General features: G+C 47.1%; 1 protein-coding gene across 4 annotated transcripts in view; it reads left to right on the forward strand.

The window, feature by feature from the left end:
- LLGL1 (LLGL scribble cell polarity complex component 1) overlaps positions 1–13,538 on the forward strand; it is a 99,516-nt gene that overhangs the window by 49,920 nt on the left and 36,058 nt on the right. For all 4 annotated transcript variants that reach the window (XM_036739814.1, XM_036739819.1, XM_036739828.1 and 1 more), the window contains 4 exons: positions 5,593–5,751; positions 8,521–8,683; positions 9,305–9,440; positions 12,182–12,236. In XM_036739814.1, the coding sequence (XP_036595709.1) occupies positions 5,593–5,751; positions 8,521–8,683; positions 9,305–9,440; positions 12,182–12,236 (513 nt within the window). The remainder of the gene's footprint in view (positions 1–5,592; positions 5,752–8,520; positions 8,684–9,304; positions 9,441–12,181; positions 12,237–13,538) is intronic.

The following is a 13,538-nucleotide window of genomic DNA, read 5'->3' on the forward strand; positions in this document are numbered from 1 at the left end:
AATTTGGAACCAGAGGACCATAGTCCCCTTGTCTGGACCCCAGCTGCTAAGGAACCTGCATTTGATCAGGAGAATAGTGGAGTTTTGGGGCAGCCCAGTGCCTTGCTTGGGATGCTTCAGTCTTTGCTTTAAAGTTCCTGCATAAGGCTATGCCCTCCCTAACAGTATGGACTAAAGACGTAGAATGAACATGACCAGTGTAGGACTTTATTTTTTTTTGATTATGCATATTTATTACAAGGGTTTTGCTTTTCTTTTAGTAGAGAGGGGTACACGTGGGAGGGAAAGAAGATAAATGTTTGTTAATTGAAAAAAAATGTTAATTGGAAACAACAAAAAAAATGAAGTTCCTAGTAAAGTCTGAATAGAAAATGAGACTGTTTCTGATTGATGATAGCAACACCCTGGCTAATAATAGGGATCATCCTTTTCTGTCAGGATATCAGCAGAGGATTTGTTCTAGCCCCCTGCCCCCTGCTTCCCCGCTCTGGCCACTGGAGGCCCAGGGATGAAGAAAGGGAAGAGTATGTCATAGAGCACAGAAACGGGAGGGAGGGGAAGGGACCCCAGGTGGTACGTCATAGAGCACAGAAATGTGAGGGAGGGGAAGGGACCATAGGTGGTATGTCATAGAGCACAGAAACAGGAGGAAGAGGCAGAGAGATGGTCTGGGGCCTGGATACAAGTGTTACAGGGCCTGGAAGCAGCTTTGCTTTAGGGCATCCTAAAAGGACCATCAGCTACTTGCTGTCCTTCTTTCCTCTGGTGATGGGAACGAATAATATTCAGGCAAGCTCAAGGAAGTTGGATTGGATCTGGGGCTGAGGCTTTTTATCTGTACCAATTACCTGGATTTGAGCCTTAGAACTGCATAGAGATATGACTGTGAGGGTGAAGATCAAGGGTTGGGGGAGTAGCCTCTTTTTGAGTGTTTGGCCTTGTATGTCTGTCTGTCTGTCTTCATATTGCAATACAAGGCAGTCTATTAGCTCCATTAAGTTTGTGCCCAACCACCACCACCACCACCCAAGCCTGCCACCGGGTCATTCTCTCCCCAGAACCATTTCTAGGAATACAAGGCCTTCTAAAACTGGTGAGACCCATGGTCTGCCCAGCCCAGGGTTCCAATACCAACAGAGGCCATCAGGGGATGAGCTGTGAATGGAGAGAGTTTCAAGTATCCTCCTTACCCTTAGTTTCAAAGGTCTGGTATATCTCAGCTTCTCTCAGCAACCGTGCCTGGCTCTGGCATTTGTCAGTGAGCCCAAAGCCTTTCTGAATACATTCTCACTTCCTGCCTCTCATCTCTTAGGGGGGATGAAGTCCCCTAAGCCAGCTGCATGGAACAGTCGCTGCAAAGCATCTATTGGCCCCCCCCCCCCCCGGCCTCTAGTCATTCAGCAGATATCCATCTGTTGTCTTTAGGGCTTTAGCCCCTGTCTCCCCCCCAATTCATTAATGGATTCTGAGGAAATATCATGTCATGTGAAGCCCCATAGGAACAATGTGATAAGTGACTGACAGGTTGGACAGTGTTGCAGTAGGATGCCTTTGACATTTCTTAAAAAAAATAATGTTATTGAGAAACATTGGCTGGGGCTCTGTGCAGGGAATATAGAAGTGGACAAGACACAACTCCTGCCCTCAGGGAGCACAGAGTCTAGTAGAGGATACGGGACAAATGCCTAAAACAAAAGCCAGCAGTATAAGACCGGAGGAGCAAATGCCAAAGTTATGTTAAATGTTAGATGTTAGAAAAGAAATGCTCTAGGAGATCAGTGAAGGCCAAGATAGTCAGGAAAGGCTTCCCAGAGAGGGTGGGACGTATGCTAGGACTTTGATGGATGGCTGGAGGTGGGGAGGATAAGATGGGCATTCAGTTTGGGAGGAGAAGGGACCATGTGAGTGAAGGCAAAGTGATAGGAATGAATATGGTGTGTGTGTGCCCAGTGAAGACACTTCCTAGACTGAGTGGAGTGTGTGTGTGTGTGTGTGTGTGAAAAGACAATGGGAAATAGTCTGTACTCAAGCACTCAATCAACAAGCATTTTTAAAGGGATGCTAGCTGCTAGGGATACAAAAATGAAGCAGTCCTTACTAAGCTTACATTCTAATGGAGGAGACAACAAGCATATATAAAATAAATTAATAAGTCTATATGTGTGTATATACATACAGAGATATATAGCACAAATATAAGGTTAACAAATAGATATAGACAAGGTTGTGCTGGTAAATATTTGACAGCTAGCCTTCCAAGAAAAAAAAAATATGCACAACACACTTTTAAGTTTAATCTGTATTATTAATACTTTCTTAAGTCTAGGCAGTCAATAAAACAAGCCCTCATTTGTAGCATTTGCTCATTTCCAAGGTACAGTCCTCACATGAGAGCAAGTTTGATCTGACTCCAGCATACCCCTGGATATAAACCTATAGGATGAGGCCAGAATGTAAAGGACCTTGAAAGCTAGGACATGAAGTTTAGATTAGCTGGGTTGGGGAGAAGGGATCTATTGAAGGTTTGAGTGATGGATATGTGGTTTGTAGACCCACCTTCCACTCTTCACTTCCTTATCAGGACCCTGGCATCTGTCAAAGAGCTCTTCCCAGAGACAGATCCTGGCAGCCCCTTCTCTGGGAGGGGTGGTGGTGGCAGTCCAGGAAATAGTCTAGATTCCAGTTCCTGCTAGGTCCATTCCAGAAACTTCCCATCTTGCTTTCATCCCAAAGCAAGAAATGCAAATTCCTTTCATCAGCCTTCCTGTGAGGACACACTCTTTGACACACCTCCTTCCTCAGTGTCAAAGGAATTTGTGTGGGTTCTTTCCATGAAGGACGATATTTGTCGATGAAAAAGTTCCTCCTTTCAAAGGACTTTTCTTCTTGAATATTTCCTTCCCAACCCTGCCCCCTTAAAAGACTGAAGATAAAGATCATCTATTAGGTAGACACGGGTGCCTTTCCTAGGAAAGGGCTTCTATTCTTCCCTCCCCCCATCCTCCCACTCCCACTAAGCTGTCTGGGCCACCTAAATGATGGCACAGGGGGTCGGTATCACTCTTGATGACCAGTTTCTGACTCTTCTTATTCTGAGGGAAAGCATCTTCTCCCGCTCCTAATAATAGAAGGGGACAGCAGGATAGCAGAGGCATTGAATGCCCCGCTCCATCCTGCTAGGGCTTTAGGCTCACCTAAGGAGCAAAGGTACTCATTAGGGCCATGGAAGATGTGTAGATTTTGGCCCTCTGTCCCTACCAGCTTCTGCATTCCATTTAAGAAATATTGACCAATGGATGAGAGAGCCCTCACCTGAAACGCTGTTTGGGTCCTATACCCCAGTGTACACCCTGGGGAAAAAATGACACTAGTTGAATGGGAATGCCCATGGCCATCCATCAAACAGCAAGTGTTTATTATTAAATACCCACCTTATATGGTTCCCTCTAGGGGGAGTGTGGCATAATGGGTAGAGTGCTGGGTTTGGAGTCTGGAAGACCTGGATTCAGATCCTCACTTACCTTGTGACTTTAGGCAAATCATTTAATCTCTCTTTTCTTCAGACAAGTCCCAAGGCTTTACCTACTAAGGTGGTTGCCTTGGCAGAATGGTGCCTTCGCCATTCTGACGAAAGCACAGATCCTTCATGTATGTATACTAACACACAGAGAGTTCAAGGGGCTGTGGCCTCCAGGAGTCCCCTCTCTTTGGCCTGCAGGCATGTAAAATACTGGAATGAAATAGCCATAGGCTATCAGGTTCTAGCTGGGTGGATGCTACCAAAACCTGAAATGATGGCAAGAACCTCACATCTGTACCGTGGGTGGCAGGGCACACTTCACCTAAGGGTCAAAGTAGCCTTCCAGAACCTGGGGAAGGAGATGGGGAAGAGATTCCTGTAGAAAGTAATAGTAGGAACGTGTGTGTGTGTGTGTGTGTGTGTGTGTGTGTGTGTGTGTGTGTGTGTAAGAGAGAGAGAGAGAGATCTCACTACCTCCATCATTTGGGAATTTCTTCTCTTTGGCCCTCCAATCTGTAAAAATCCATGGTGTGAAAATGAGATTTTCAATATGGTTCCAAGAGAGGTCTCTAGGATTAGCTGAGGCCAAGGAGAAACTCCTCTTCAGTGTGGGAATCCGAAAAGAGACTCGTAGGCATTAGAGGAGAAATCCTGATGGCTGTGGCCCGTCCGAGTGGTTGAGTCTCACTGGGCAGACGGTCACTGGTTTGTTGGCCCTCCTCCCTTTGCTTCCGTCTCCAGGGACTCTCTCTTTGTCTCCAAGCTCCCTGGCTCGCCTCTGTGAAATGGATGAGCCTGAGAAAACGAGGCAGAAAGAGTCAGTTATGGAGGGAAATGGGGTTTTTTTTCCCATTCTGAAAGGAGTTCTAGAAAGAGGCAGCATAGCACAGTAGAAAGAACACTGGATTTGGACTCACAAATCACATTTACCCTTGAATAACTCTGTAACCTCGGCTATGTCACTTAATAATAGTGCTTTAAGGTTTTCAAAGTGCATTATGTAGGTTAATTCATTTGCCCCTCACCTTGTAAATTAGATGCCACTTAATTTCTCTGTGACATCAGTTTCGTCAAAATGGGCATAATACTGCCTATTCTCCCCCACTCCCTGCACGGTAACCCCGCCCCATCATGGTATTATGAAGAAAAACATGCTTTGTTAATCTTAATAACCTCCATTAATGTGCGCCGTTGTTACCTCAAAATACTTTGATCTTTGTCATTGACTGAAGACAGCATGGGAGTGTCAGCTCCAAGGACCTCTCTGGTCTGTGGCTCCCCCAACCATCCGTTATCTATAGATGCTCAAGCTCTGCCAGTCCCCCTCCTGCGTAACCCAGAAGAGACTTTCCCTTTTCCTGTTCTCTCTTCCTTCATCCTCCTTCCATGTCACAGGAGCACAGATTTAGAACTGGAAGAGGGCCATCTAACCCAATCCCCTCATGAAGACCCAGAGAGGTTATAAGTGACTCGCTCAGGGTAATGCTTATCTTACAGGCAACACCAGAGTTTGAACCCAGCTCGAAACCCAGCCTTTTCAATGTGCCAACTTCTTCCTTTGATCAGGCCAAAGGAGGAGGGACTGGGGAGCCTGTTCCCTCAGAGACTATTTTTATGAAACTATACACAGATTCTTAATGACTAATTGCAATGAGTAATTTCAGGTGATAATTATGTACCTCAGAGCTGCTCTCTCCTCCCCATAATTCCTCTTCCCCTTGCAGGTTCCAACACAGTAATTAGCAACTAGCCAGCCCTTTCAAGTCAGAGAGTACTGCCTGATAGTTAGATAATAATAAAAATAATAATAATCATGAGGTCTGAATCCCCTCTGAACCTTTTCCTGGTAGAATTTAATAATCCAACAAAGGGCAAAGCCCCAGCTGGCAATTCTTTGCCCTATGGCGGAATAGGAGTTTCTGGGTTGGATTTGGGGCTTCTGGCTGAGCTTGAATGCTTGTGGGCCTTTCTGACCTCTGTGGACTGGTGATCCTCTCCTAGCCTCCTTTAAATGCTGCCTCTAACAGTGGCATAGCTGCTCACCTGCCTTTTTCCTTCAATTCTCTGGACAGCTCCCCTCCCAGCATCACCCGGGTGACAGTGATCTTGCTGAAGTCAGCCTGCAACATGGCCTGCTTGGGCACGGAAGGAGGTGGCATCTACTTCCTGAATCCCACCAGCCTTGCCTTGCTAGATGACCAGACCCTGTACCAGGATGAGGTCCTGCAGAGGTGAGGAGCTTCTTGGATTGAATGGAGGGGTCGAGGGGAGGAAGACCCTGTCATTTATGTTGATGTCTCCCCCATACCCCTCTATCCCTTGAGCTGAGAGGAAAAAAAGAATATTTTAATTTAGTGGTTTGAAAACATGTTTAATCTGCAGGTGACTGGAGGAAGGGCGGGATGGCATAAGAAACTTGGTAGATTAAGTTGCTGTTGCTGAAGGCTCACCCAGTTGACTCCTTAGAGCTGCTGTAGCTCTGAATGGGACATCTTCAGGATGGATTGTGGTTTTTATTAAATAGGCAGTTATACATACAGGACAGAAACTAAAGAATAGATATCAGACTTCATGAATAATGTTGTGCCACCTAGGGTTCAACAAAGGAATGGAAGGAACGCAATAAGGGACACTTTTTCATGTAGCTTTATACATTAATAGAAACACTGTGAACTTGGGGTCCAGAAAACTGGGGTGCAATTCTGCTTCTGACACTACAGTCAATTAACTTCTGTGTGCTTTGGACATCTCCTTGGAACTTATCTTTTCAGTCCCAGATGGGTTGCCATATGAATCAATGAGGGAAGTTCCCTATGCTGACAGAATCACGCATCTTTTGTGTTTGTAAGCGCATGTATTTTTTTTTTAAATAAATTTTTGGTATTTATTTTTGTATCACCTACATTTCCTGGTGTATCCTCCTCCATCTCTTCCCGGAGAGCTATTTTTTGGAACAAAGAATAAAAAAGAGGAGGAGAAAAAACAGTTCAGAGAAACTAACCAACACATCAAGACCAGTTTGCTGTTATTTAGAATGTTCCACACCCTTAGTCTCCTCTACCTCCGCAAAGAAGGGAGGGAGCTGCCTCCTCATACCTCTTCTTTGAGGTGAAGCTTGATCATTCTAATTTCACAGTACTCAGTGTCAGTCATTACCTATAGTTTTCCTGGTTCTGCTTGCTTCACTTCGTATCTGTCCGTGTAAGTCTTCCCACACTTTTCTGTAACATTTCATTGCATCCAGTCATCCCAGACTTATTTGGCCGGTTCCCTGTCAGTGGGTAGTCCCCCTTTTCAGTTGTTCGCGGTTCTTTGCTACTGCAAAAGGCATCGCTATAAACATTTTGGTTTATTTCATCAGCCTCCTTGGGATGTGTGCCTAGCATTGGACTTCTACACCAGAGGAGGACGACATTTTAGTCGCTTTTTTTCCAATTCTGTTTTCCAGAATGATGGGACTAATTCACAAATCCCTTTATCAAAGTTTTAATATGGTACATGTATTTTGAATGCCAGAAAATTCCACTGTCTTTGGTATGGGCATATTTATTTATTTATTTATTTATTTATTTATTCATTCATTCATTCATTCATTTTGATTTCTTACTATCATTGTCCTGCAGTTTCATTCATTGATATAGAGAATTCCAGGTGAGAAAAGTTCCTCAGCCACTATAGATCTGACCTGGTCTGCAACTATATAGAGCTGTATGTGGTAGTAAGAGATCAGATCATTTGCCAAGAGTCACATAACCCATATGTGTCAAGAAGCAGGATTTGAACCCATTTCTTCATGCCTCGAAGGCTGATTCTCTATCATTGCTTCTATGGAGGCATTTCTTTTAAGCCAAGGTGAATATGTTACAGTCGAGACTTGAAGTCTCTAGTGGCTAGTGGCCCAGAGGGGCCATCATCTTCGGACCTCACCAGGGGCCCACGGATGCCCTGCTGACCACAGCCCCCTTCTGTTCACATGGGAGGACAATTTTGCTGTTGCAGTTAGATGCCCCATTTGGGGAGCTGCTGAGCTTGAGTGGGCAAGGGGCCTTCGGGTCTCTAGTCCTTTCTAGCCCTGGAAGTGAAGAAGCTTGCCTTCTGCTGGTAGGAGCGTCCATTCCTACCTAGGGTAAGGCCGTAGTGAAAGGGCTTAGTCCCAAGATTGGATCCTCATCCTGGCTGCCGCTAATTAGCTGTGTGACTCGGGGCTCATTTTAGCCTCTGGGGTCCATGTCCTCATCCCTAAAGTGGATGTCATAAGCCTTCCTTTGCACTCCTTGTTAGGGGTGTTTTGAATATCCAGTGAAGCAGCATGGTGTAGTCGGAGGAGTTGGGGTTGAACTCCAACTCTGCCGTTAAAACCACTGTATGACCCTGGGAAGTTTTCTTCATCTATGAAATAAGGGGATTGGACTAGGTTTTCTTCAGGTTTCCTTCTCGCTGTAGATTCTAGAACATGGTGGCTAGGAATGTGTTTTGAAAAGTATAAAGTGTTTTTTAATCCTGATAAGTATCAATTTGGGTCTGAGCCAGAGATTTAGAATGGATCCCATCCTCACTCCACATATTCTTCTCAGGAGCCTGGGGTATGTCCAGGGGTCATCTAAGTCAGCACTTCCGCTGATAATATTGCCCCAACCCATGTCAGAGCTTCTCAAGGACAGTAAGGGCAGCTAGGTGGTGCAGCGGATAGAACACTGGGTTGAGAATCAGAAAGATTCATCTTCATGAGTTCAAATCCAGCCTCAGATACTTACTGCCTTGGGCAACCCTGGGCAAGTCACTTAACCCTATTTGCCTCAGTTTCCTCATCTGTGGACTGGATCAGGAAATGGCAAACCACTCTAGTTCCCCTGGCAAGAGAACCTCAGAAGGGATCATGACCAAACGGCTCTAGAACCACAACATTAAGGAAGGAGAAACTTCGCCTTGGGGTCCATCCCATTATCTTCCATGCAGGAAGTTCTCTATTATGTCTAACTACGTTATGTTTCTCTTTGCAGCGTGCCTGATGATTACAGGTGTGGGAAGGCTCTTGGGCCGGTGGAATCCCTACAGGAGCATCCTCAGGACCCCTCCAAGATCCTCATTGGCTATAGCCGGGGCCTAGTCGTCATCTGGGACCAGAGCACCAGGCATATTGACCACCTCTTCTTGGGAAATCAGGTGTGCGGCGGATACTTCTCAGTACTTACAGTATCGATGGGACAGTCAGGGGCTGGCTGTGTTCCTAAGCCCTCTGGTTACCCTGAGGGTGGTCTCCGAATACGCTGTGTGATTTTCAAGCAGAGAATGACCCAGATGCCTACTATTTACCAGCTAAATGACCGTGGGTGTATCACTCAACTGTTCTGGTCAATGGTCATCTCACCTGTAAAATGGGCAACTTAACTTCCTAACAGCAAGGGGTTGTCTTGAGGTATCCTCCAGCTCCAAAATCTGTGACTCTCGGGGGCAGCTAGGTGGCACAGTGAGTAGAGTACTGGCCCTGGAGTCAGGAGGACCTGAGTTCAAATTCTGCCTCAGACTCTTGACACACTAGCTGTGTGACCTTGGGCAAGTCACTTAACCCCAATTGCCTTGCCTTCTTCCCTCCAAAAAAGCCCAAAATAATACAAAATCTGTGACTCTGTGGTTCTAAGAAGAGACCCGCCTGGGAGGTTGTGCAAAGGACCCCTCCTGTCCCTTTGGCCCAGATAGATTCTCTCCCTCCTGCCTATGAAAACACTCGAGCGCCGTCTTCCTCCTGCCCTGGATTGACCAGCTCTTCTCTCTGCACCCCTGCAGCAGCTGGAGAGCCTTGCCTGGGAGCGCAGCGGCAGCATCCTCGTGAGCTCCCACAGTGATGGCAGCTACATGATCTGGTCCATGAGTGATGACAGCGCCTGGACCCTCCAGCCCACCACCTCCACCATCCCCTATGGTGAGGAGACTGAATGACAGGAGTGTGTGCACATATGCATACACACACACACACACACACACACACACACACACACCCTAATGTATCCCTTGGTCACCCCCTGGAGAAGCCAGAATGAGGCCTATCCATAGCCTCTCTCTCATCATCTCTCCCCGCCTCGGGTCAGCCAGGTCCCCGGCTCCGCAGTCAGGCTGCGCAGACTTGTTATGGACTTGTTCCAGACTAACATAGATGATCACCCGTCAGATGTGATAGGGTAGTCAGCTGCCTGAGTGCAGGGACTTTGATCACAGGTGATGCTGTGGAGAGAGCCTCAGCAAACCTGAGAGTCCTAGTCCTGCCTTTCTGTTAAATGATGGGCGTGCGTGTGTTACTTCTGACATCTTTGGTGGTAATTTTCCTTTTTTTTAAATCATGTTCACTCCCCTGTGACTCTTCTCCCTCCCTCTCTCCCTCCCTCCCACCTCTCACCCTCCACTTTCCAGCATGAAACTCTCAGTTCTGACAATTAAATGCATCCAAGCAAAACAAATCAACACGTTGGCTGTGCCTAAAGAGGCATGCCTCATTCTGTACCTGTGATCCACCACCTCTCTCCTGAGAGGCAAGAGTCGTGCTTCCCACATTGGTCCTCACATCATAGTTGAACACTATCTTGACACAAATTCCATCCGATCCACATTCAGCGTTGTTTTCTTGTGTGTAGTTCTGTGATTCTTCTGTCTTTGTGGGTGGAGGATCCCAGGACATTAGAGGGGCAGTTTGACCTAATAGAAAGAATGCTGAAGAGATCTGGATTCGAATCCTACCTTTAACACGAGCTGTGAAACCAGTCAATCAGCAAACATTCATCAGGTGCTTACTGTGTGCCGGCACTGCGCTTAGTGCTGGGGACACAAAAAGAGGCAAAAGACAGTCCCTGCTCTCAGAGACCTTACAGTCAGTCCAGTGGAGGAGACAAACAACAAACAAACACTGTGTACAGGATAAATGGGAAATGGAAAAGCTTCCTGTAAAGGAGGAGGTTTTAGTTCTAGATCACGTCTCTCAGAGCTTAGGTCTCACAGAGAAGTTTTCTCATCTGCAAAGTAGGAATTATATAACCCATGATACCTGTGCCCAGGGTTGGATGAACATCAAATGCAATGCTCAGGTGTAAGGAAGGAGGAAAGGGAATAAGCATTTATTAAGGGCCTACTGTCTGCCAGCCACTATATTAAGCACGTTTTACAAATGTTACCTCATCTGTTCCTCACCGTAACAACCTTGGGAACTCAGGGCTCTTCTCATCCCCATTATCCGATTGAAGAAACCAAGGCAAACAGAGGTTAAGTGACTCACCCAGGGTCACACAGCTGCTATGTATTTGAGGCCAGATTCGAACTCAGGTCTTCCTAACTCCAGACCTGGCACTCTATCCGCTCGCATCCCCCAGCTGCCTCACAGATGCTTGCTTGAAAAGTGTGGTCTAAATGTGAGCTCTCCTTCCTGGGCCCTGTGGCCTAGAACGGTCCTACCTTTCCCCTTTAGTATAGCCTTCAGTGCCTCTTAGTTTCCGAAGTTCTCCATTTGAGGGTCAGTAGCTTTACTGGTCTTCGCTAGACTCCTACCAGCCTTTGGGCCTAGATACAGCTGGAGTTGACTGTCCATTGAATGAATAAGCCCATCAGCTATGAAGCCTGGACACCTACCTCTTATGAGTCCCCAGCCCAGGAGAGCTCCCCACCCCTGCCCTAGGCCTTACCTGTAAGGAAAGCATAGAAGGAGAGCTAAAGCATGGATGAAGGTGACAATCATACAAGATGGGTGCCACATGAGTGGTACAAGGAGGGTCACTTCCAATGAAAGGGGAGTCGCTGGAAGACGGGGTACAGTTGAGTCCTGAGCTGGGCAGAATTTTGATATGTTAAGACTTAGGGAAAAGGTTACAGGCTAAACAAAGAATTTGATCTGATAGGGACAAGCAAGGACCAGTCCATTCTAGCTGGATCCCTGAATACACGTAGAGGAATTATTGGTAGGTTTGGAGGCAGCTCAGTGGCTTAGTGAATAAAACACTGGACCTGGAGCCAACAAGACCTGAGTTCAAAAGTGGCCTCAGACACTCACTGGCCCTGTGACCCTGGGCAAGTCACTTAACCTCTGTTTACCTAATCCCCTAGAGAAGGACATGGCAAACCACTCCAGTATCTTTGCCAGGAAGTCCTGTACGGGGTCACAAACAGTCAGACAGGATGGAAAAACAAGAACAGTTGGGCCCCGTGCAGGGCAAGCCTTGAGTGTTGGGCCAAGGACTGGGTTGTGTAAGATTCTTGAGCGGGCAGTGGAGTGATGTGGTCAGGATTCGTCAGCTAGTTGACTTTGGCATTGGTGTGGAGGTTGGATTGGAAGGGAGAGAGCAAGGAAGTGAGGAGGTTCATCGTGTTGCACCCTGTGAGGGATACAAGAGTTGTAAGATGTGGTGTCTGCCCTTGGGATGCTTGTGGGTTTGTTAAGGAGAGAGAAACAAGTACAAAAAATAACAAGAAACACTAGGGGATCCATGTACTCAATCACACAGTGCAAGCTGGGGAGGGGGAGGTCAGTGTGGACAGGCGGGGGGACGAGGGTCTGTATCTGTTGGGGGAAAGGGCATAGCGCTTGATTTAGGCTTCCATTTTCATAACATTTGCCGAGAAGTGAGCAGAGCTGCAGGCACGGTGCTAACATTGCTGTTGACAAGTCCAAAATCTTTCTTTCAGGTCCCTTTCCCTGCAAAGCCATCAACAAAATCCTTTGGCGCACCTGTGAGTCTGGGTAGGTTGTGATCCTGGGGTGGAAAAGTTGAGGGAGGGCAGGGGCAGGTAGTCAAACTTGGAGGGATCTTTGGGGCCTGAAGACTTCTCCCTGTCCCCAGTGGGGCTGTTTTCTTCGTCTCACTTCAGGGGTGGGGCACCTGCAGCCTCGAGGCCACATGTGGCCCTCTAGGTCCTCAAGTGTGTCCCTTTGAATCCAGACTTCACAGAACAAATCCCCTTAATAAAAGGATTTGTTTTGTAAAACTTGGAGTCAGTCAAAAGGCTGCCCCTGAGGACCTAGAAGGCCACAGGTTCTCCACCCCAGCTCCAGATTGATGGTATGAAAGGCAAGCAGCTGAAGGGTGAGACACGGAAGGAAGGATAGAGGTGGAAGCCAGCTGGGAGGTTCAGGGGATGCTTCTGTAGAGGGGAAGCTTTAGGGGATCCTCATAGCTGCTTCAACCCCCAGGAGCCAATAGGAGACCTAGGGTTGGGTTAGAGTTTCAGGGAAGGAAAGAAAGGCATAAATTCAGTTGTCTAAAGTCCTGGATAAGTCCACCCAGACTCATTTGATGTTTTCTCCTAGCACATAGAATATATTAATTCTATCACTACTATTAACAATAATAGCTAATTTTATATAGTACTAAGGGTGTGCTTTGTACCATGCTAAGCGCTTTACACTTACTATATATAAAGTACTTTACAATTATTATCTCGTCTGATACAACAAACCTGGAAAGTAGATGCTATGATGATGCCTGCTTTACGAATGAGGAAACTGAGGCAAACCGAGGTTAAGTGACTTTCCCAGGGTCACACAGCTATAAGTGTCTGAGGCTGGATTTGAACTCAGGTCTTCCTGATTCCAATCCTGGTACCCTATCCACTGCGCTGTATGTCCTAACTCCTCGTCTGCCACTCCCAATCCCAGCTGCGGGTCGCACTAACCCCATAGAAACCAGTGCTCCCTGACCAGTGCTAATGAGCTGGCCACGGCTATGAACACCCAGCCCTTGGGACCCAGCCCAGCAATGACAGGTGACATCTGTGCCTCCCGCTTTCCCCTCTGTCTTCTTGTGGGTCTTTCCATCTCAGCTGGGAATGAAGAGCTGCCCCCCATCTTTACCAAAGGTAGCCTTTGGAAGCCCCCCAGAGGGCAGAAACCACCGGCTCACATTGCCCTTTCCCTGTGAGATGACTTCCTGTCCCCCGGTCCATCTCTCCAGCTATGCCGCCTGGCTGTCTGCTCTCACAGCCACCATGCTCCTTGTGACTCCAGCTCAGGGAGGCCGTTTAATCATTGACCCCTGCCTCTGTC

This window comes from Trichosurus vulpecula, chromosome 1 (assembly GCF_011100635.1).
Source record: "Trichosurus vulpecula isolate mTriVul1 chromosome 1, mTriVul1.pri, whole genome shotgun sequence".
In the NCBI taxonomy this organism is placed as follows: Eukaryota; Metazoa; Chordata; class Mammalia; order Diprotodontia; family Phalangeridae; genus Trichosurus; species Trichosurus vulpecula.